The sequence below is a fragment of the Pieris napi genome, chromosome 8, assembly GCF_905475465.1.
Source record: "Pieris napi chromosome 8, ilPieNapi1.2, whole genome shotgun sequence".
Taxonomy (NCBI): Eukaryota; Metazoa; Arthropoda; class Insecta; order Lepidoptera; family Pieridae; genus Pieris; species Pieris napi.
In genome coordinates, this window is record NC_062241.1 from 9,861,540 (window position 1) to 9,886,020 (window position 24,481).

At 34.6% G+C, this 24,481-nt stretch overlaps 2 protein-coding genes across 6 annotated transcripts; one reads left to right on the forward strand and one right to left on the reverse strand.

The window, feature by feature from the left end:
- Nucleotides 1-75: 75 nt before the first annotated feature.
- Nucleotides 76-2,610, reverse strand: LOC125051663 (protein crooked neck). Its single transcript, XM_047652149.1, has 5 exons — nt 2,526-2,610; nt 2,273-2,458; nt 2,091-2,206; nt 1,822-1,978; nt 76-1,724 (listed from the first exon to the last, which is right to left on the reverse strand). The coding sequence occupies exons 1-5, from the start codon at nt 2,562-2,564 to the stop codon at nt 105-107; spliced, it is 2,118 nt and encodes a 705-aa protein (XP_047508105.1). The 5' UTR covers nt 2,565-2,610; the 3' UTR covers nt 76-104.
- Nucleotides 2,611-3,874: 1,264 nt separating this feature from the next.
- On the forward strand, nt 3,875-24,471 carry LOC125051751. Of its 5 annotated transcripts, none has more exons than XM_047652290.1 (14): nt 3,875-9,989; nt 10,200-10,671; nt 11,129-11,232; nt 11,828-11,929; nt 12,152-12,230; nt 13,314-13,464; nt 14,033-14,241; nt 14,682-14,911; nt 16,144-16,276; nt 16,716-16,881; nt 17,853-18,038; nt 18,797-19,001; nt 21,986-22,095; nt 22,841-24,471. In XM_047652290.1, the coding sequence occupies exons 1-14, from the start codon at nt 4,303-4,305 to the stop codon at nt 23,110-23,112; spliced, it is 8,106 nt and encodes a 2,701-aa protein (XP_047508246.1). In that variant the 5' UTR covers nt 3,875-4,302; the 3' UTR covers nt 23,113-24,471. The 5 variants fall into 5 exon arrangements, with proteins under 5 accessions (XP_047508246.1, XP_047508248.1, XP_047508249.1 ...); XM_047652292.1 differs by lacking the exon at nt 21,986-22,095 and adding an exon at nt 20,006-20,068 and having other exon boundaries at nt 3,876-9,989; nt 22,841-22,980; XM_047652293.1 differs by lacking the exon at nt 22,841-24,471 and adding an exon at nt 20,006-20,068 and having other exon boundaries at nt 3,876-9,989; nt 21,986-22,092.
- Nucleotides 24,472-24,481: the final 10 nt, after the last annotated feature.

Below are 24,481 nucleotides of genomic sequence, written 5' to 3' on the forward strand. Positions count from 1 at the left end.
TGTTCAGATTTCAATTAATAGTTTATGAATGAAATGAAAGTTTACATATAGTTGACCTGTAATTAAACTCAAGCATAAACTAAAATTATAATTTATTTAAATTCTTATTCAGAAACAGCATTATTCTTGGAGCTGTGATCTGTTGTTTGTGGATCACACTCGTCAGTTGAACTTTGAGAATCTTCATCTAGATTTGTTTCTGTATGAAAAGGTTCTGTGATTTCTTGTTGTTTGCGCCACATTTTAGCAGCAGCAAGCAATTTGAGGTTAGGTCTAACCATCTCATCCTCTGGGAAAATGTAATCAAACACTTCCTCCCACCCCTCTTCAACACCACTTTCACTAACAATCTTTTGCCTTTTCTTAACCCTTCTAGGCATTTTCGCCATTACTTTTTCTAGTTTAATGTCATCACCAATTTCTATTTCAAAGTCTTTCCAAGCTTCTAATAACAGTACTCTTGCTTCTTTTTCCCCTGCACTTCTTAGACTATCATTAGCACGTTCATAAACACGTCTAGCTAATTCTACATTTATATTGTCAGGATTTTCAGCATGAAGTTCAAATTTTGCATAGGATAACCAAACCTTGACATGCACAGTTCTTTCCAAAAGTCTTTCATAAAGTTGCCTAGCCCTCTCTGTTTCACCTTGAGATACTTCAAAGTCTATGTAACTTTTCCATAATAATTCAGGCATATCAAGTCTTGGTTGACCAACAGCTATTTCATAAATAGCTCTTGCTCTGTCACTATCACCTAATAATGTTTCAAGTTCTGCAAACTTAATCCAAGTTATGCAATTTTCAGGTCCATACTCTAAAAACTTTTGGTAGAGAATTCTACATCTGTCAAATTCCCTGAGCTGAATCTCTAAATCAATGTAACCTCTGTAAAGTTTGTCTCTAGGACATATACCTAATGCCATGCCCAAAGATTTTCTAGCTTGTTTTAAATCCTTGCATCTGACTTCCAATTGTGCATACATAAGCCAAATTTTCGAGAATGTAAATATTTTATGCGGGATTAATTCAAGACAAGTTTTATACACTTGCCTTGCTCTGTCAACATCTTCAGCTTCTAACTCTTCATATAAGGCATAATTAATCCATAAGTAAATATAGCGCCTCCAAAATTGTTTATCTTTTGTTGGTGGTACATTTGCAATAGCTCTTTCATATGTATCTCTAATGACATCTACATTGCCCTCATTTTCTACAAGTCTGATATAATCAAACCATGCATCATAATTAGTGGGATTCTCAATTACTTCTTGTTCATACATATATTTTCTTTTATTAACTATAACATCTTCAATTCCAGATCTGTCTCCATACTTCTTTTCATGTATAGTATAAGCTTTATACAGTTCTTTATTTCTATCTTTAGGAATGTGGTCCAAAGCATATTTATATATAACTCTGGCTCTGTCATGTTCTTTTTGATTCTCTTCAAACTTTGCAAATGCAATAAACAACCTTTCATCTAACTCTTCATCTCCAAAAAATTCTACAGCTCTTTCAAAGACTTTTCTAGCACTATTAATAAAACCATGATTTTCTTCAAATCTTGCATACTTAATCCAATTCTTAACATCTGGGTGAACCATAACAAATCTCTCATAGATTTGTCTTGCTCTATCTAGTTCTTTGTACCTTAATTCAAAGTTGATGTAAGTTTGCCAAGCTTGTTCATCTGGTTGCCATTCAATCCATCGTTCAAAAACCTGAAAAAGTAATTCATTCAAGTTAAAAAAATTATCTCACAGAAATGGTCAAACAATATCTAAAAAGTACTGACATTGGAAATGCTAAAATACTTACTTGTCTTGCACCAGCTACATTTTCAAGCATTTCTTCCATGTATGTATACTTGTACCAAAACTGTGACACTCTTGGTAGAATTGTCACCGCTCTATCCCATAAATTTCTGGCATGATTTACTTGCCGATTACGCATCTCCATTTCAGCATATTTCAACCTTAAAATTAATATCAAATTCATCATTCTTTCACTTTAAGCAGCTCCTGTTTTCAACTGTTTTAGCAACACATTCAAGAAAAACAAAGCTAACTTATTGTGACATTTCTTACCACAAGGTAACATTTCTATGGTCCACATCCAAAGCTCTTTCATAGATTGACCGGGCTCTCTGAACTTGTTTCTGTGATTCTTCCCATTGTGCATATTTCAACCAATTGCCTATAACCTGTATAATTAAGAAGTGATAAAGAACAGAAACCGAAACAAACAATATTCAAGTTAGATTTCGTACCATTCTATTTTTTCTTATGTTATCTTCGAAAGCTTTTCTCTTTCTATGTTGATAGTCTCGAAGCTCCTCTGGATCCGATATTTTTTGTTTTGGTGGTGGTGGTAATATCTCTAAATCTCTTTCTTTAGCCTCACGCAGTAATTGCTCAGCAGTGATTTGAATTTCTGCTGGTGCTTTGTTTTTAACCTATAAGAAGGAACATTGTAAGAATGCACTGTGCAAAAACATATAAACTAGTATGTTCAGAACCCACCTTTGCCACTTTAGGCATTTTTGCAGGCTTTCCTTCCATCGTCTATTAAAAAGTGATCCAAATTTCGTTCGCTAGATAGGTATTAGTTATTATTATGGTTCGGAACGAAAATCAACAAAATTAAAGACGCACTACACAGAATACAGATGACGACTTTTTCCCCAAGAAGTAAGAACAAATAACGACAGTTGAACTTTGAAGTATTTTTTTTTTTTTTTGGAGTTTATGGCCTGGTATCTAGACCTTTAGGCCAAGACTTTGAAGTATCAAACCTCAATACCACAGGTTAAGTTAGGGAAGGAGGACAGTGCCACAGCTTCGACACAACGAACAACCCCAAATTCTCTCTACAATCTACATATCGCCCCAGTACTAAAAAATATTGCCATTTTAATAATGATACCCCAACGAGAACTATAGCGTAGGAACAGTGTTCAAAAATAAAAGTGATCAACTATTTGGCTCTATATGTTATTTCATGACTAATTTGTACAGGTGAATGAGTCATTTCACACTAAATACACTATTTGGTTGGTTTTCGTAAACTCATTAATCAAATTCGGATGCTTTCAACCTTTTAAATACCATCAATTCAAGTGTAAGAGTCTGGCTAATGAAAGAAGATAATTGAATTATTTGAAACTTTCGGATGGCAGCACAGAATGTCATTGAATTTCTTAGGTTAGTATGATTTATTGTCTTGATACTTCATGCAATTACTCATTTTTACTATTATTATATATTTACCGAATAGTTAACAAGTATAATAGCCTAAACTTTGTTTTATTTGATAGAATATTTCGTTACTTTCGCAGGATTTGATTTTTCCGAATAAAGTTGTGTTTTATGATAAATATAGTTTTAGTTTTCCATGCAATGCTAGTCATTTAAAGTATCAATAGTAAAAAACTAAATACGTATAGTATTTAATTTCATAGAAATACAGTTACTATTAATGTAAAAAATAATAAAACAAAATCAAGTATCAAGTAAGTTTAAACCACAAAATATATCAAACTTTTAGGGATACCATACTAATTTTTTTTGAATTTGCCGCGCTTTTTCGTTATCTTCTTTTATTACCCAGACTCTAGTTACAAAGTTATTCGGTAATAAATAATAATATAAGAGTACACATCACAATGACAAGATCGAATTCACGAAACTTCCTTATTGTTTGAAAAAATAAATATTTAATCTCTTGTATTTATAATTAATAATTTTTTTTTTGTAAAATATTACTCTAAAATCGCGAACGAAGGGTTATAATGATTTATCTTACCTTTAATCTTTTTCTGTCTTATGCATATTTCTATTTTCTAATATTATATATAATACTCTTTCTAAGAGCTCAAATTTAGTGTAATCTATGGGCATCCATCATGCAGTTTACCAACACGAGTCACGACAATGGCCGAATTGTCCGAATAAGATATTTTTTATTGGCTCATAGCTCAAACCTGCCATGTCTTTGGTTTTAAAAATGGCGTATACAAGCTTTTTGTTTGCCGGTTTACGCTGTTGAATGAATAGTTTTCAAGATTCTGTGCGTGCTCGAACGACACTTTAACATCGTAATATGAAAAAACAGTACATGTGTAGATACAATATTCTGCACCATGGATTCGTGGACTTATTTTCATAGCGTTATGGTGAATTAGAATGGTGCCTGTGGTTTGTCAAGCTATCACGTCGTCAGGTTACCCGTATGTAACGTAAATATCATTCTACGGGAGTTTAATATTTCGAATATGTTAGCATTGACAAATACTAGATAATGGAGAGTTCTGAAGACGATGCGGGCACCGCAACAAGCGCTTCCCGCCGCGAATCGGCGCGGGAAAAGGATCTCGGACGCCTCGAAGACGTCGATGCAACTAGTAGTATTCAACAAGATACATCAGAACTCAGGACATCGTGTCAAACCCCCGCTATGTCGGAGGATAATTTCGATGGAGACAGCGTTCCTTCGCCATCGACACACGATGTCAACACTAGCACTGAGGCGATATTGGATATGATAGATGAGATCGTTGATGGGCCTGGTGCTCCGAAACGCTTACCTTTATTATTAGATACGGATGCTGAGAATGCGCCCACCAGTTGTGAACAGCAAAATGAGCAAGCTTTAGAATCCGCCACTCCTGAACCTGAATTAGGTTTGAGCACCAGTTCTATTATAAAAAATCATAATTCAGAGGTTGAAAATGTAGAAAGTGATACAAAGTGTACATCAAAAACGCAAAATGAAGACATTTCCATGCAATCTAATCCCTGTGATAGTGTTAAAAATTCCCACACTGATGATGTAAACATAAACATTAAACATCAAAGTCCAGAGATTAGTGCAAATCCTAAACATGGGTTAAGTGACAATTGTGAGAGTTTTGCCAGTGATAAATCTTGTTTAAGTGAAGTTTCTGAAACTGGTGCAAGAGTAAAATCAAATACTGAATCCGTAGCCTGTGTGTCAACAGAGGTTGGTCAAAGTTCATGTACAGAGAATGTAACCGTGTGTGCCACTGTACCTTCTGTTGCCCCTTTATGTAGTAAAAATATTAGAAGCTCAAATATTAGGAGTGTAGAAAGAAATATTGAGTCCCCTATAAACATAGAGAATCATGTTAACATTTCAGAACTTCAACTAGAGTCTATTACATGTGTTTCAACTAACAATGTTGAAAGTAGTAATGGTGATCATTTAGAAAGTGCAAGACACTGTTTACAAAAGGAAGTTGAAAGAACTGAAATTCTGTCTAATTCATGTAGTATATCTGGTGATGATAGAGAAAGCTCTCAAATTGAAAGTGAAGGTAATTTAAAGTGTAAAAACACAGTTACAAGCCCAAATATAGTATTGGCAGCAAGTAATTGTGAATCAAGTGATAAGGTAGAGAGTTCTTCAAATCTTGAAATATTAAGTACTGATCATAATATATCAAGTGTCCCATTATCAAAATCTGTGGATTGTGGAACAAATGATAGTCCAATAAAGATTGATATTGAAAGCAGTAGAACCAGTAAAAATGCTCCAGTTCTGGAACAGAGTAAAAGATCAGAAACAGAGCCCTCCTCTGCTTCAAATCTAGCTTCTAAAACATCTTGTGACAACAATTCTAATAATGAGTGTGTACCTGGATCAGGTACTAGAAATACTCAGGTCATAGAAAATTCTGAAACCTCACTGAATATTGAAAATATTTCCGAGAATACTTCAAACTCAGAATCTACAATTGCTTTGGATCCTGCAGTATCAAAAGCCGGTCTCTCACTTGAAAACCTAGAAGATACTATAAAAACAGTAGTAAGCAATATCCAGCAAGCCACCAGCTCAAAAAGCTTATCCAGCCCCATGCCAAGTATTCCCTCGAGCAGTGTTACTAGGACTGAAGGGAGCATATCAATGGAAGCAATGAATGATAGACTGAAGTGTGTTACAACATGTGAAAAAAAGGACATAGTTGTTGTTGAAAGTGCTGAGTCCACATCTAGTGACTGTAGTGCAAGTGAAGTGAAATCTTATAGTGTGGAATCAATGTCAAGAATCCCATTAAGAAGAAGGTTAGTGCGTCCTGCTCTTTCACGACCCGACTCAACAGTGTCCTCCACAGTTGATTCAAGTATTACTCCTCATACATCTGAACATTCAAGTGAGTGTATTAAGGATGTATCTAGTTCATCAGATGCTGTAACTACTGTACAGGATAGTGATAATACAGAAGATATTAGAAGTGTCAGTGAAATAAGTATTTGCAAAGCAGAAACTTCTACAAGTCCCCATAAGAAAATTAGACTTATTAGAAGAAAAAATGATCCCCAATTAAATAGTACCCCATTTGAGAGTTTAATAAGAGAAAGCAAGGAATGTGAATCCACATCATCATGTGAAGAGAAATTAACTGTAACAAGTGAACAAGTACCATCTGTAAGTGTTTCATCACACATTAAAGAGAATTTGGACTATAAATCTTCTCCAGATATCACTGATCATTTAGAGAATTCTAATGATAGTCCAACCCCTTCGAGTTCTTTAAAGAACCCTGAACTAATTAGATATCCAGATAATAAAGAACATGAAAGAGTTCCCCCTTTAAAACTACATATACCAAATGAAAATAAAGTACTGGAGAAATTGCAATCTCATGAACACTCCAAGGGTGAAAGATCTAGTTATAATATTGAGCTAAAAGAAGAAAAACTTGATGAATCAGAAAGAATTGTACCCAAGTTAACAATCAAAGTTAATAATACTCCATGTGACAAACCAGATTTAAAATCTCCAATACCTAAACTAACCATAAAGCCTGTTAAAGTTCCCATTTCAGAAGAAAATGATAGAATATCCGAGGATAAAGTATTTAAAGCTAATATTACAAAATTGAATATTAAACCCATACTTAAGCCACCTGAAAAAATAAATGAAATCCATAGAAAATCTAGTAGTAGTGAAATATCAGAGTCTGAATACTCAGAAAATGATGACAGTACAAGCACATCAGACCCACCATCCGCCAATGAACAAGGGCCATTAGATGTTGTTCCAAAAGTCACTATTAAATTGGGTAAGCCAGGTACCGATTCTGAAGGTAAATTTTACACAGAGTCTAACATTCCAAAACTAACAATAAAAGGTATTCAAAATAGTAATGAGGAAGGGAGAGAATCACCATCAAAATTAAAACTTGTTGTTTGTCAATCTGAAGAAAAACAGATGGAAAAAGTACCAAAATTGACAATTAAATCAGTAAGTATATCGGAAGGTCAACCCTTAAGTCCAAAATTAACCATTAAGCCATTAAAGCCACCTGATGGTCTAAATAGAGATATTATATATGAAGATAATCCCCCCATCCCCAAACTTATTATTTCAACTGATTCATCTCATTCTGATCAGAAAGATCAGAGCCATGTGCATAAAGTCACAATAAAACCTATTACTAAGCCTGATACTGAAGCTTTTAGTAAAACACCAAAAAAAACAATGCCGGAAAATTTAGAAAACATACCTGTAATAACAAAATTAAATATTAAACCTGTTATAAAGCCAGATAATAATTTAGAAGTATGTAATAAAATAGACGAAAAAGTTCCTATAGTCTCAAAAATTAATATTAAACCTATAATAAAACCAATAGAGGTTGATTTTTCTAAAGAAGATAATATTCCTAAGATAACTAAATTAAACATTAAACCTATTAAAAGCCCTGACGGCAACTCATCTAGAGACACTGATTGTCAAGAAGATACCATAGAAGAGACTAAACCCATAATTACAAAGTTAAATATCAAACCAATTTTAAAACCCAAAGATGAAGACATTTCTAAGGAATCTGAGAATCATTCATCTGAAAACTCTAGTGATGACAATAATGATAATATTCCTATTGTTACAAAAATTAATATCAAACCCATATGTCGACCAACTGAATTAGAAGAAACAGAACCATGTAATGCATCAAAAGATGAAAATATCCCAATTGTTCCGAAGCTTATTATCAAACCTCTAGTGAAGCCAGATCAGCCAGGACCTCAATCACCAAAAAAAGAGCGTACTAGTAGTCCAGATTTGAGAAACCAGAATATTCCATTGGTTACTAAATTGAATATAAAACCTATAGTAAAACCAGATGAAAACCAACTAAAGCTTGAAGATGGTGAAGATGTCAAAAATCCTCCCCTGTTGATGAAAATCAATAGAAAAACAAGGTCAGATTCTGGGAGTGATACACAGTACCATATTGATAAAGGCATGGATCAATATAATAATATTCATCATAATATACCAATTATTTCTAAATTAAATGTTAAGCCTAATTTTATAGAAACAAAATCCGTTTGTAATGCACATGAATCTCTAGAACAAAGTAACTATGCTCAAAATGACAACCAGCATGATAAGCAAGACTTGGTATCCATAGGCACCCTAGGTGAAGTAAAACCGGCTCCTGTTAGACAAGCCAATCAACCAGATTTGAAATTAAATCATAAAGGTGACATAGAAAATAATTTTGAAGAAACTTCAAATAGAGTTCCATCAACAACTTTAACTAAGGAACTCAATGAAGATAGCAAGGATAGTAAAAGTTTCTCAGATAAAACTGATGTTACATTTAATTATCAAATAAGCAACATTCAAAAACCTGTGATGGAAGAAGAGAAACAATTAAGGCAAAAATCCCAACCTAGCAACACAAACTGTACTCTTCTTAAGAAATTGTTGGAAAATCGCAAGTATGACAATAGTAGCTTGAATAGTGATAGTAGCCCTAATACATCAAACTCTATATTGCCTGTTCAAACAGGCCATACCCCATCAAACGACTGTACAAAACATGAAATTATTGATTTATGCAATTCAAATGATGATGAAAGAGAGTCTTCGCCTGCTCAATTAAAGATCCGATCAATGCAAGATTTGTGTAATGAAGTAAGTGAAAGCGTTACAAAACCTCTAGAAATTAGTATATCTGATAAAATAAATCAATGCTCTGACCAAGATTCACCAAGAATAATATTAAAGATTAATAAGACTGATCATGGTGCTTCTGCCAAAATTATTACTGATGAAATTATTAATAAAAACGAAACTAAAGGTGTTAGCCCAACTGACAGTATGATGACGAACAGAAGAAGACCTATTTTACTTGGTAGAAAGAAGCAAGAATCAGAATCAGCTAACGTCTCTGAAGGCAAAAAATTGAGAAGCTCTAGAATTGTACAGAGTCCAGAAAAATCTTCTTTTCCTAAAAAGAACACTGGAAAAAGGCCTTCTAACTTGGATTCTTCGACTGGTCCACCATCACCTAAAGAAGCTGAACTTTCTGTTCTGGATTCAAAAAGACTGAAATTAGGACAACTTTTGTCCAGTAAAACATTGACAATCACTCCTGTCGTAGTATCTAAAACAGGTCCGATTACTCCAACAGATTCATTAGAGATTAGACAAGCGAAAATAAATCATTCCTTATTAAATAACGAAAATTGTTCTAAAAATGGTAGTTCAAAATTACATAATATTCTATCAAACCTTCAAGCAAAACAACAGCTTAAAGTGATGCCGTTAAATGATCTTCATTCGGAAAGAAAGCACAGTGAGAGTCCTGAATTAAAATCGGGTGGGACATCACTAGATAGTAACCCTAATATTCAGGTGGAAAGTGAACCTCTCCATCAGAACTGTGATGAGATAAGAGACACTTTATTTCAAGAAAGCGCTGAATCGCGAGATTATAACATAACACCTGATCCATTATCTCGGGATCCACTTGAAGTCGTTACTTTGAAAGGATCTCCAGATATTACTGCGGAGGATGCTGTAAAGATACCATCAATCGTTGAAATGACACCTCAACCTAAGAAACGTGGCCGTCCAAGAAAATTGCCTGTCTCAGAAGGAGCGAAACCTTTAGTTCTACCAACACCAGCACTCGAGGAGAGGCCCCAGCGATCATTACGCCTATCAAGGTACGTAATGGTTTAGTACAATATTACCCTCTTAACCGTATATATAACTCAACTACGCCTCAAATAACTGCTTTGGACCTTGTCACTGTCGTGTCATTTGGGCTTGATTGATTTTAAATTAAATTTTTCATCAAGTAACAGTTTCAAACCAAGATTTTAAGCATTTTAACTACCATTTACACACCTAATAATGAGAAACCGTGATTTCAGAGATCGACCAGTGCTCATCGTGAAACCGAGAGGCAGAGGCCGCGGGCGGGGTCGTCGGATGGACCCCGAGCAGACGCCACCGCAAGAAGCGGGAGTTGTGGACACCGCTAATAAATTCTTTGATGAAAAAACAGAGGAGATCGACCCGACCAGTTCTCGGATAAAGCTCCCGCGGATGACGGAAGCGTTGGACAAAATGCCTTCGACGTGTGCCACCCCGCTGACGGGTAGACGAAGAACTTCATCGTCGTCCACGAGCGATATGCCCTTCTACAACACGGACACTCCAGAGTTTAAGATGGTAGACACGTCTCTGCTGCGGATGGAGGATCCCTTCGCGAAGTCCCCGGAAATGCTGGGACGAGGGGGGCGCGGCGGGCGTGGCAGCCGAGGTCGGGGCAGGGCCACTCCTAGGACTCCCCGAGGCAGAGGCAGAGGCCGGGGAGGTGGAAGAGGCGCCATGTATATGAAGGTAAGGATATTTATCTACTATGAGTTTTCCTCTAATACATAATTTAAAATTCTAGACAACGAGATATGTTGAACATAGCCGTAAAGTGTCTAAACGTGCAGTCATAAATTCTCGATTATATGCGTTAGTACAGCTTGTATAATGTGCATAGTAAATATAATTTATACATTCCCATTCCCACTTATTATTAATTATTTAACGCATTAAAATTAAATATTGTAGTCTATTATGTTAGCGTAAATTAGAAAAAAAACTATTTATAAAAACCGATCTGAACATTGTAATTACCTTAAAACTTAGGAAGTTCTATTTAACTTTAAATATTTTAACTAATTACGAATAAATACCCTTTAAGAAATTGCAGTAAGAAAGTCCACTATCATATGACTTAGCTTATTCTGTATTTTTATAATTACAACAAGGAATATAGTTTTGAGTATTTTATTATATTTTTAAGGAAACAATGGGTATATATGGACGAGTCTGTGGTCCGGCTACAACCACTGTGCAGCTCTTTGAAGAGGAAACCTGCATGATGGATGACAATGCCACACCTGCTAAGTGAGTAAATATAAAATTATGTAATTATTTTTAAATGATGTAATATGTCTAAAATAGTATTTAAACAAAAGTTCATTATGAATATTTTAGGTGAGATTGAACGGATTTTAATCGCTGAAATACGCATATGTTAAATATTTGAATGAAAAAAAAAAAACAACACTCAGTTAGGGAGCGTTCAAGTATTACGTCACGCAATTTTTGCAGATTCTTGAACCGACCCTCCCCGTGTAACGCGCCGTAACGTTTTTCTGTACCCAAGTATAGTAAAACGTTACGTGACCACCTAGTGACTCTTTATACCTAAAAGTTACTATTATGTGGTGTAAAGTACTGGAAAGTCTAAAATAATATTAACAATACGCATAATTCAATCCCTGCCCCGCATCGTAACGTTTTACAAAAGGACCCCCCCTCCCAAAATTCGTTACGTAATACTTAAACGCGCAAAATTAAGCTTTCATAAAATTTACTTTCAATCTTGGTCTCTTTTCACCAAAGCGAAACAACAGTTTGTTAGACACATATACCAAGACAAATACTCGAGGAGTGATTAAATTTGTATTGAAATTAAAAAAAATCTTTTACATTTCAGGCCCTCACATTTACTCGACGAAGACTCTCAGAGCTCAGTGAAGAGCTCAACAAACGAAAGCAGCAAAGCAAAGAAGTCGAAGTTTGCTGATCTTTTTGACAGGTTATATAAATTATATTTTTATATTATGCATTTTTGAGTCATGTATCGTGATGTATGTGGCCATATTCGGGTGTTCGTGAATAACTTGTTGAGGAATATAACTTTTAGCACCAACAATAAGTAACATTGAATAGTAACGATCGATTTCGTAAGAGTTAAAAGATAATACTATTATTGGATTGTTCTAAAAGATTTTTAAATAATATTTTATTTTCTTTCCAGTAATAAAGTGTGGTCGGCGTCAGATGTCAAAGAGTATACCTGGCCCCCACCTGAAAACAGAGATGCGTCAGAGCACCAAGTAAGCTACGAATTATTATTTTTTCACCAATGTAAATGTGGGTAAATATGTATTAATATAATATTATAATAATATGATTGGACAATTCATACCAATTGACCTAGTCCCATGCTTGTGACGAAGCTTGTGCTTTGGGCATTAGGCAACGGATATACTGTATGTATATCCGTTATATATTATAGATAGATAGACATGTAAATATATATTTAAACACCCAAGACCTAAGCACAACACCTAATGCTCATCACATCGATGTTTGTCTCAGCCGGGGATCGAACCCGGGACCCATGGATTCGCAGTCAGGGGTACTAACCACTAGACCAATGTGCCGTCGTATTACTTATAATGTACACTACATAATATATACAGATACTCCTGACAATTATTACATATAAATTTAAATACACTTCTCACAGTCCACTGCCTGGAAAGCTGTGAACAGCTTTTGCTTACTAAGCGCAAAACATCACAAATAGTTCAAGACTTAACAAGATAATATTAAGATATTAGAACACCCCAAAAAATATAATATAATAACTAAAATATATTATTAAAAGGAGTCCCTTTAGGCAAGGTTCCGAAGATACTGCCAGCGTTCCCCCTTTGAATAGCTAGACTAATTTTTTGTCTTATAATGTCACAGTACTTAAATTATTATCTAACTTTAGTTTATGCAACTGTCATATAATAGAGGGTATTAAAACTGTACTTAATTAATTAAAAAAATGTTTTAAAGCATTGTTTTGTTAAGAGAATAATGCTTTAATTTAATTTTTTAATTTTCTTAAAGAAGTATGTAAATAAAATATGCCAATAAAAGTCAGTATTTCATTTCATAATTAGAATATTACCGAATGAGATTATATAAAAGCAATTATACAACCACATATTCTACAAAAGACTACAGTCATGTTTTAATACCCTCTATTATATGACAGTTGCATTAACTACTATTTGTTACCTTTTTCTGTTTGATTGGTTAAAATTGAACGGGTTCTAATATAGTTATGGTTGGAGAACTGTTTTAATCTTGACAACTTTTGAATGTACATCAAATATGTATTCTTTATGAATGTTTTACAGGTCATGATGATACAAGAGCAAGTAGCCATGTTTCTGGGAGTGAAGAGTTTCAAGCGACGTTATCCAGAGTTGAAACGTCGCGCCATTTCCGCTGCAGAAAGGGATTATGTGCTCAGCAAAGGGATTGTCACTGAGGCCCTCTGTGATTTAGGTGAGTCGGTTCACCCTTTGATGGGGCGTGCCTTCTGTGATAAAACAATTGTTGTCTTGCCGATAAATAATTAAAGTCAAGACCTACATAGTCATAGAGGAATAAGTTTATTATTTTTGAGACGCTTCTGCAGCGCATACAAAAAAAACAATAAAATCGGCCCAGCCGTTGAAGAGAAGTTCAGTGACATACACACATACAGTACAATTATATATATGTAAGCTACCTTTTAAGTTAGATCAAACTGCACATGGTGTGAAAATTTGATTGAAATCGGTTAAGTAGTTTAGGAATCCATAGGGGACAAACAACCTGACCCGTAATTTATATATATTAAAATATATGAGTGCCTTTTTCGTTTCATCTTTTTTTGTCACAATTTTTTAAGCATAAAAATAATTATTGCAAATAAAGCCAGTGTTACATAAAATTACATAACTCCATTTTATTGAAGGAAACACTAAAATTGTTTACAAATAATATATACAGCAACTTTATTGAATCATATTGCTTAAAATCATGTCATATAGGAATATAATTATATAAAAATCCGGTTTTCCTACTTTAGGAATAACGGCGGTAGACGCAAGCGAAGTGCTCGACATAATGCTGTCGGACTACCCACATAAATACGAAGAATACAGATCATACCAGCGAGAGAAGCAGCTGTCTGATCCTACTCCGGAGCCAGTTGCCAAAGAACCTAGAGAGATCAGAATGGACAGGGCCAGTGATAAACCGGAACCACCAAAAGTCGACCCGGAGAAAACTAGACTGGTATGTGAAACAAATATGTTGGTAATTATACACATTTATGTATTCTATTTGCTTATAATAATTGTATAATTTATGTAATAAGTGAGATAAGTTCTTGTGGTGCAAATCTCATTAAAATAAGTCCATTGGATTCGTTATTTGGTCTTACATGAGAGTAAATTTAAAAAAAAATCCAACTATGGAGATTTAAAAATAAGATACTATACTGTTAATATGGCTGAATGCTTGACGCACATGACACGCGCGTTCGATTCCCGAGCGAAAGAATAACTCATGTTGATACAAATTTTACCGCCTTCTTACCTTAAAAACGTCAATTAAAATAAAATTCGGTTAAAAAAGTTTAAGTAATCTTTAAATTCTATTCATTAATAATATAAACACTATTTTATTACATACGAAAATGTAGTACAGTTAAATATTAAATTTTTTTTTTATAGATTATGGCCGCAGCCGCTATCGCATCAGCGAGTGAATGGAACGCTCGTATGAACGCGTTGAGGCGACCGGCCTGCGTGGACCTTCAGAGTCTCACCATACAACGGCGAAGGGCTCCAACGCCCTCTAACCCCCAAATAAGGGTTACGCCGCCTCATGGATTTTACCCCCACGCGTTATTGCCCGGACAGTATCAACATACCTACAGGGCCTATACGTCGGAGCAACTGCGGTAAGTATTTTTTTTTCACTTACATATTATAAATAAAAAAAATGTGACAAAACGGATTACAATTTTTCTGTTTAGTTAATATCTTAATTAGTAATATTAAAAATTTAGATATAATATTATTTGGTGCATGTGTGGGTGCACACATTGATACCCGTGCCCAAGTGCCGAGTTACAGGTGTTGTTCAATGTAGACTGCTACAAAAATAAAATTACCTCATACCTTTTTTGGTCTGGGCCTCAGATTTCTGTATCTGTTTCATGATCATTTCTCAATCTAATAGGTGACGGTAGGTATAGGTATAGGCAAGTCCGGCCGAGCGAATGCGCACGTAGAAAGTACATTGGCCCACAGCCGGGGATCGAACCTACGTCCTTAGGGATTAGAGTGGCACGCTGAATTCACTAGACCAAGACTGTTACAAAAGAAACGTTAATTTGTTACGCTTTACATAGGTGCAATAGTGATATTTAGAAAGGAAAATTGGACAGTCACCGAACTGTAAAGTGCATTTGCATATTATATGTGAGAGACTTTAACTTGAAATTATGTTTTGTTTTTTTTTTTTTAATTTTCTATTCACTTAGACATCATTACAATTTACAAAACAGGAGCAAGTATTTGACCTAATTTACTAACCTACCTAAATAATGATTATATATTTAATTGGGGAAAGTCTGCCGCAGTAGTTCTGCAAAGTTTTAACTAAAGTATTCTGGTCTCTTTTCATCACAGCGAAAACACATTTTGACAGAAATAGACTTACTTTAGTTAAAAGAATAATGCTGTGCAATAAGGCTAATTAAGACATATCTCGTTTTTGATGTCGCCCTTATAACGCAGTACAACAGTATCAGTTCAGGAGCAGTGTTTTTAAGAAAAATATGGTATATATTATATACCCGAGTGGTATTTGACTCATTATTTTCTCTCGGACTTATTTGATTGATGTAGAAGACGTATTATTTTATATGGTGTAGAGAATTATTTTTAATGTAAATACTGATAAATATCATATTTATGACATGTATATAACTTTAAACAAAAATAGGTTTTTGTCATATTTTTAAATTTGAAGAGAATCAATTTCGTCATACATAAAAAAGGTTGATGTATCTTCCGGTTTTACAGATATCTATGGAAGTCGGTCTTCATCATCCTCTTTTACCCGCGTAAGAGTTTAAATGATCAACAGAAATAATATTTAACATATAACGTTACGATCGGTTTCCAGCTATTTCCCGCTGAACACAGTGGTGGCGGCCGCTCCCGCTCCCCCTTCACCTCAGGTGTCCAGCTCTGAGTCGGAGCCCGACTGGTCCCATGCCTCTTCTTCTGACAGCGAAGACACGCATAGGATGCATAAGGTACGTATGGTAGAACAAGCTGTATTTTAGTTTATAAAATATAGCGTTGTATTTTTTATAAAAATTGTTCTTTTTTACCGGATGGAAGTTATGTATTATTATAAACTTATAATTATTTTACATACTTACATTTTTTTCCGACGTTTCGCGTGTTACAGTGTGCGTGGTCACGGTTACTAAGTTTATAATAATACATAACTTCAATCCGGTAAAAAAAGAGTTTTCTTTAAATGTGTAAAAGTTATGTTAATAAAATACAAAAATAGTTCTATTTTTTTATATAACACACAAATCAGTATATAATTTTATTTAATATTTTCTTTTATATGAAAGTAAGTTCTTTTGTTTTATACCAAGCCATTTTTGTAACACATATTGAGGATGAACCATTTTTTTAATCAAGTAAATGTTGTAATAATCATAACATATATTCTTACAGCGTAAAAAACTAACAAAAGTGAAGCGTAGCAGCGAAACGGAAGTGAATCCTCCCCGAGTGGAAGAACCGGAAGTGGACACATGTCGCACTTGCAAGCTGCGACTTGAAGCCAATAGGAAGACCACGCATGAGCGTTTCCTTGTATGCGCTACTTGCAATGCTAAACGTGAGTTTATTTTCATTAAAAAATGTATGTGTTCCGTACCATTTCTAAGTAGGTGAGCAACCTGCCTTCGACTTTTTGGGTTTAGAGCCGGTTTTCGCACAGTATTTCCCTTCACTTTACGTTAGAGTGTTAAATGCGTATATAGATAATCCATTGGTGCACAACAGGGAATCGAACGAACGACCACAGCGATGAGAATCGCACGTTAAAACAAACTAGGCCATCACTGCTACTGTATATTATAATTAATTAGCTTCTTTATAATAATAATATTATTTATTAGGAACAAACAGTTTTACATCCAACCCAGGCTCCGTAGTGATTATTAATATATGTATTAATAATATTAGTAGTTAGTAGTAGGCGTAAAAAAATACAGGGTCACTATTTAGTAGCCTAATTTGTTAAAAGACTATTAAAAAAAGAGTGTGTGTACTTATGTACACGCGTTAGAAGTAATACTTCTTTGGCGTATGGAAATAAATAACTAAAATGCAGTAGTGATTAACGATAAATATTAAAATTAATCATTAAAATTATTATTGGTAAAAACTATCACCGTCGTATATGAAATTGATTTAATAAAAACACCAAAATAATATTGATTTATTCACACTGTTTAATTGTACTGTTACGAAACACGTGTTCTGAATATAAAAATACTAGAATATACAACTTGAACATAGTTATTATCGATTGCCACCTAGAACTAACTTCATTCTGTTAATATTGTGTCACGGTGAACGCGCATCGTAAAATTTCACTCTCATCGATTTTTCATAACGCGCCTAAAGAAGTATAACTTCAAAAAAAATAGGAAGTTACAAATATTATATTCGAGCATATGTTATTGGAATTGTCTATCTCTTGTGTCCTAAATGACCTCTAATTTCTAATAATTCTTCGTATTTGAATTACTGAACCGTGTCACGTGGTTATATATAAATAATGAATAATAATAACATCCCCAGTACACCCGGGCTGCGTGGACCTCCAACCGGACACGATCCGCAAATGCCGCGAGTACGCGTGGCAGTGCAACGAGTGCAAGACGTGCTGCTCGTGCTCGAGACCAGCAGACGCCAAGATGATGTTCTGCGACCTCTGCGACAGAGGGCACCACCTCTACTGCTTGGGACTGCAGCGGGTGCCTGATGGTAAGGAACATTAAAAATATTGGTATTTTGTTTGTCTCTTAAACTCTCAAAAGATACTGAATTGATATCAGCGACTCAATACGCGGAGAATGTATAAAAAATGTTGCAAAAATAATGATTGGTTAAAAATTGCTTTTAGAAATATATTTTTTATTTTTATTGGTAATTTATTCTGTTAACTTAGCTAATCTAAAATAAACTAGTTGTAGTAGGTTTTATTTTAACTAAAGTTAACAGGGTTAAACTCAAGTGAACTGGAAATGTCGAACATTCACTTTAGTTACAATGCGTTTAGATGTATCTATAATTTTTTTTTCATACATTACCCGCAAGTATGATAACCTACCATGTCGTTTAAGGGAGCGTTCAAGTATTACGTCACGCAATTTTTGGAGATTATTGACCCTCCCCCCCCATGTAACGCGCCGTAACGTTTTTCTGTACCCAATAGTAAAACGTTTTGTGACAACCTGTGACTCCTGACAGATACCTAAAAGTTAAAAGTTACCATTGTGTAGTGTAAAGTACTGGGAAGTCGAAAATAATATTAATAATGACGCGTAATTCAATCCTCGCCCCGCATCGTAACGTTACTTGAACGCTCCCTAATACTGAAGATATTATAAGACGGATATCTATTAATAAGATTCCTATTCAATTTAGTTATAAAATCTACTAACACTAAATAAATAATGTAATACTATTAAATCTATATTTTTTTCTACTTTTCATACATATTTACTTATCACGATTTTTAGGTCGATGGCACTGCGCAGAATGTGCAATTTGCAAATCTTGCGGCGGGCGTTCTCCCGGCGGGCCTCCGGCGCCGGGGTCAGACCCCTCCTCCGGGCCCCAGGGCTCATTGACGGAGCCGGGAGGGCCCCATTGGCACCACCAGACACGACGGGGCCCTGGTGGACATAAGGTCTACTCGCATTCGCTTTGCACCCCATGTGCCAGGTCAGTATCTCCATGATTCACTTAATTATTGTGTGGATATTTTTTTGTAAAAAAAAAACAGTCCGATTGTTAGGATAGTTTCTCTAGTTAACTTGATAGTGAGTTCAAATTGATAGCCAAAATAGGCATTAAATAGGAAGATTAAGATATTTATTTGATTTTTGAAATATATCTACGTTGAGATTTATAATTTAAGGATTTTACTTCCTGCCGTTTAATAGTTATTCTATTGAACGTTATAAAGTTAATGAGTTAAATAGGACCTTTTACTTATACATGTATTGAGAAATAGGGTATACGTAATACATAGATATTTATGTTTCATTATATTACATAACAAATTTCAAATAAAGTTTTGAATACAGTTTTTTAGGAAAGGATTTTTTTAGTTTTTATTTTTATAATGTGAAAGATATTTTATATTTTAAAATATATTGGTCGAATAAGACCTATAACGATTTTAATTGCGTTATTAAAGAAACAATTATTACTACTATGTTAATTTTGTTGCATTATTCAAATTTTTTGTATAGATCAGATAATTTTTATTAGAAGTTAATTTATTTTATATTTACGGAATTCAAAAATTAAGTATTGAATATTTTAAATATTTACAAAACCATGGAAAAATATTTTATCATGTAGTTTACCTTTTCCTTAGTATATCCTTGTATAGACTTCTAAATGAAAATACACTTTTACCGGATTAAAACACGTTTATTTACATTTTTTAAATTTAAATCATTAAACTGACCTAACGCAGCATATGAACTTAATTCAAAGCCAAACAATTGTAAGATATAAATAAACGCGATTTATTCCGGTATCCGATTATTCTCGCGAAATTAATTATACCTTTTGACCACTTGAAATGAGCACAATTCTCAAAGACCTATACGACTTCAACAGTTTTAATAAGAACCACCAATTTAATAATTTGAAAATCGATGAATTTAACTTTTTAAATGGCGTTTATTAAATAATAATTTAAAATTGTTTTCAAGTAAAACCAAGAGGGGAAAAGCCAACCCATAGTGTTACCGAAGTTACGAGGAACGATGTAAAAAGTACATAATTTTGTTTAAATCGAAATGATTTATGTGTTAACTGGTCTGGTAGTCATTGTGTCATCTCATTGTTTGGTGTCGACTAACATGAGGGCCTAGTGTGAGTTGACGTTTCACGTTTGTTCAACGATTTGAGTTTGATACTTTTACCTAAGGGAGAACTTATGTTTCTCGGTTTTTATATGAGCCGACTCGAGGTTAATGGGATGTATAAAGAAACACTAATTTTAAATCAGACTCGCTGTCACATCGCTTGTAACGTCAAAATTTTCATACAAACGCGATACTGTTGTGTAGTCTCCAATAACTGTTTAGCTTAGTATCCGATTTCAGGTACATACATAGATAAAGCCAAATACCTAATATATTTAACTTCAATTTGGTTTAAAAAATACAATTTTGCAGCGTTTAAATAAAAAGAACTGCTTTGATATTCAATAAACGACGACAAATTTGTACAAATACAAAACAAGACATGGAATCGGATATATTTAGGAGTTGGAATCGGCTCGAACAAACGATGGTTCTTTATTCGTCGACTCGCACTAGATATATTTTTTCATTATCGACATTCGCTTTACTTTTGTAGCATTGACCCCGCATTTTCGGAAACGTTTAAGCACAGTCCCACGCCGTTCTAATTCTACTAAATAATGCCTAAACCACCTTTTATATTTTTCTCTAACAAAAGGTTTAAAATATAATTTGCAACAAAATTTATATTTTAAATGTTCAAGTGACTGAACCTTTCGTTAAAGATGAATCAGTTATTTGTTTTTAGTAGTAATTATTTGGTAGAATAAGACTTTATCATAAGTTGCATGTTACTCATCTGGAATCTGTCTCATATTTTCATTATTGATGTATTCGATAAGACTTGGCTGGTTATTTGCGAAATTAATTGTGATAAAATTTAGAATCTTTAACAGCCTTATGCGGTACCGGTTGATTGGAGATTCTTTGGGTGCGTACAGACTATGTAACATATTATATAACTTGTGTTTTATAACACGTCCACATTATGTAACCTTGTTATTCAACATTATAACATAAAACAATACTGTACACATTAGAATAACAATGCAATATAACAATGTTATATAACCATTTTAAATAACAAAAGAAAAATAAAAAACTTAGATGCTGGGTTCGTCTCATATCAATAACATGTTATTATAACATGTTATTATAACATTCAGTGTCCACATTATCTGAAACGTGTTGTATTGCAATGTTGTATAACATGTTACCATGTGTATATGCACCTTTTGAATTCTTTATAACAAAAGTTTCATTTATTATAATTATAATACTACATATATTTACATATCACAATGAGTTTTGTGTTATATAGAAAAGGTCGATTAGAAAAATTCGGATACCATCAGTTAAATATTTACCCTTTTATAGTTTTTTTTTTACTTTTATTACTTATTCCTAGGGAAAACTCAAAATTTTAGGTTTCGTACATCAATTGGCCCCGATTCGACGACTAGGATCATCTTCAGTGTTCACTAACACGGGCGTTTATCATATCCATAATGCTAACTAACATCACTTTGTTACTTTCCTATCCACTCCTAATTAATTAATTTATCTTTTTATTTCCGATATAGTTTGCACCATGCAACTTGAGTGACCGCATAATTAAAAAAAAACATTCCTTTCTTATCTATACTGATTTTAAAAGGTATTTCTGGTTTCTAAATTTTATTTGCAAAAACTTGAGATGGTTTTACTTAGCACATCTAACTTCAATTCATAAGCACGACATTCTTCGCTACCACCTAACGCTTCGTCAAATTACAACATACGAAGGAAAGTAACAAAGTGTGTGCGCGCGTATACTAATGGCGTGTTTTTGTTCCGGTGTTGCGTGCGTGTGGTCCGTATTGTGCGTGCACGTATACGTTATAGAGCGTACCGCATTGGGCGCTACTGCCCGCTCTGTGAGCGCTCCTTCATCGGGCCCAAGGGGACCATGCAGCTCGTCATTTGTAAGCTCTGCGATAGGCAACTGCATCAAGGTACGACACCGAAACTAGACCGCATACGCTTTATCCCACCTCACCTCGCTGTAACCATTGCTTGACGACAGAGGCTCGTCGAAACTGAGAGTTTGATTTCGATAGCTCTCACTTTTGATGGCAATTTCCCTAACTTGTGCTTGATCTGGTGACTCTTTGTCCAGTATCTTTAATACTAACGGTTGTCGCACGTTGTACAAATAATTCCAATGAAGTGAATGCAATCAAGATGCCTGAAACTAACAAAAGAACGACGGATCCAATTTATAAAAAATTGTATTCGCTCGTTTGATGTTTGATGTCGCCTGCAGCATTGTGCATGTGCAAGTGTCTATTGAGCTTGTTAACCAATTTTCGCTTTTTATGTACCGCTCTCATAATTTCCATTAACATTTCACTCAAGCGTAAAAAAGCATTGAAAGAATTATGAAAATCCTGATAAATAGGAGCTTCAACGTTAATGTTAGTTGTGTTTAGACAAGTGTCAGTGAAAGCATGATTATTATAAGAATCTGCCTCGTGCATAGGCAAAGCTGAAACTGAAAGCGATAAACTCAAATAGATAGCGGTTTGTGTGTGTTCTGCGTGTGTTCCTATTGGCAGTGTATTCATTCACTTAACACCTTGCAGACATCAGGCATTATGTCAGTCTTATTAATCACAATAATTAATGAAAATTATCTGCAAGGTACCCGTGAATATTGCACTGCCATAGCTAGGTATAAATGTTATGCGTTGGTCGCAGATTGCGTTAAGCAAACGGTGTCGAGCCTAAACGTGTTGGACTACACGTGCGGCGAATGCCGTCGCGGCGGAATCACGTCCCGCGCCGCCGCCGTGCGCCTCGCGCCGCGGACGATCGCCACTCTGTTCATGGCCAAGCGCCGCTTCAACAAGTACGCCCATCGGCAGTACATGGAGAAGTGCAAAGGCCAGAGCAAGGACTCCTGCCCCGACAGGAACGAGGACGACTCCGACAACGATTTAGGCGATACCCTCCCCGACGACGGCGACTGAACGGACGCTAAGTGACTTCAGTGCGCCGGTGTATAGACAGTGTATTATAGTGACGTAGTATCTTATTCGCTTCGGTAATACGGTTGTAAGTTGCATAAATCTGATTATACTTTTATTAATAGCGCCCTAGGGCAGGTAATCGTAAAGTTAGCGGTAGTGAAAGGTCACTAACATATATGTACAGTAATTTAATACTAACTTCACTATGGGTAGCTGGGCAATCATACTATTTTTAATATTAATAGTTTTCTAATGTTCGCTGCAAGTGTATCTCTTAGCGGATGAGATTGTGTGCCGTTATTTTGTTATGAACCGAATAAGTGTAACCTTTCCGCGAACGAATCTGTAAAAATCTGCCTTTACGCATTTGTTGTCGAATCGAAATACAAAATGGTGGACGAGACAGTGCGCAGTGAGTATTTTTTTTAACTTTTCTTTTCATCATTAAGGTATTTATTTTAGTTATACATTGTGGATACATCTGTATACAATCAATTAGCCGAGAAAATAATTATAAGTTGGCCGCTATTATTAGTTACTGTGATTTACGGAATTTATTATTTTTTAATTGATTTTGAAATTGATCCCACTCATACTCAGTTAAGTTTTACAGAACGCTGTTATAAAAGTATATAGACTTTAATGTAGTTTCTTTGTTTAGATTAATAAGGGTGAGTAATTATAGTTTTTTCGTACAGTGTCGATTTTTATTTTAAGCTTAGCGTATCGTTCCAATGTAAAGCACTCTGAGACAAATATTAGCATAAGATAAAGTGCTGACGGTCGAAATATATTATTTGTTAGATTTTGTGTTTTTTTAGTACGAACACCGTGAAATTCGAGATCTGTTTAACTTTTTGGTTTAGTGAGCACTTTGTCTCGCTTACAAGTACAAAACATAGGCTTACTTTCCGAGCCCTGTATCAGACACATCCGATATTTATCGCGTTCAGGGCACGGCTTTAACGCACTGATCGAAATATACGTAAGGTCATTCTCCTGTACTTATGTCCCTTAGCTGTCGCCGATTCTGCTGCGTGAAATCCTCCCAATGTATTATACTTTGTATTAGATTCATAGATCAGATAACTAATACAGATAAGCGTAATTGTATAATGTTTAGTTATAGTTGCTTTCGTTATTAATCAATATTTTAGTATCAAAAATCAGAATCATGTAATTTTTATACGACATGAATCGTCCGGCGAACGCCGTTTGTATTTGCTTTGAACAGAATAAGACTTACTTGTAAGAGAAATAATTAAAGTTTATGTCTACTTAATGCAAGTGTAAACGTTCTAGAAATCTCGCACTGTTCGGTCAATTTTGTAAAAAAATAAAGTAAATTTTAATTTGAAATTTGTTTTAT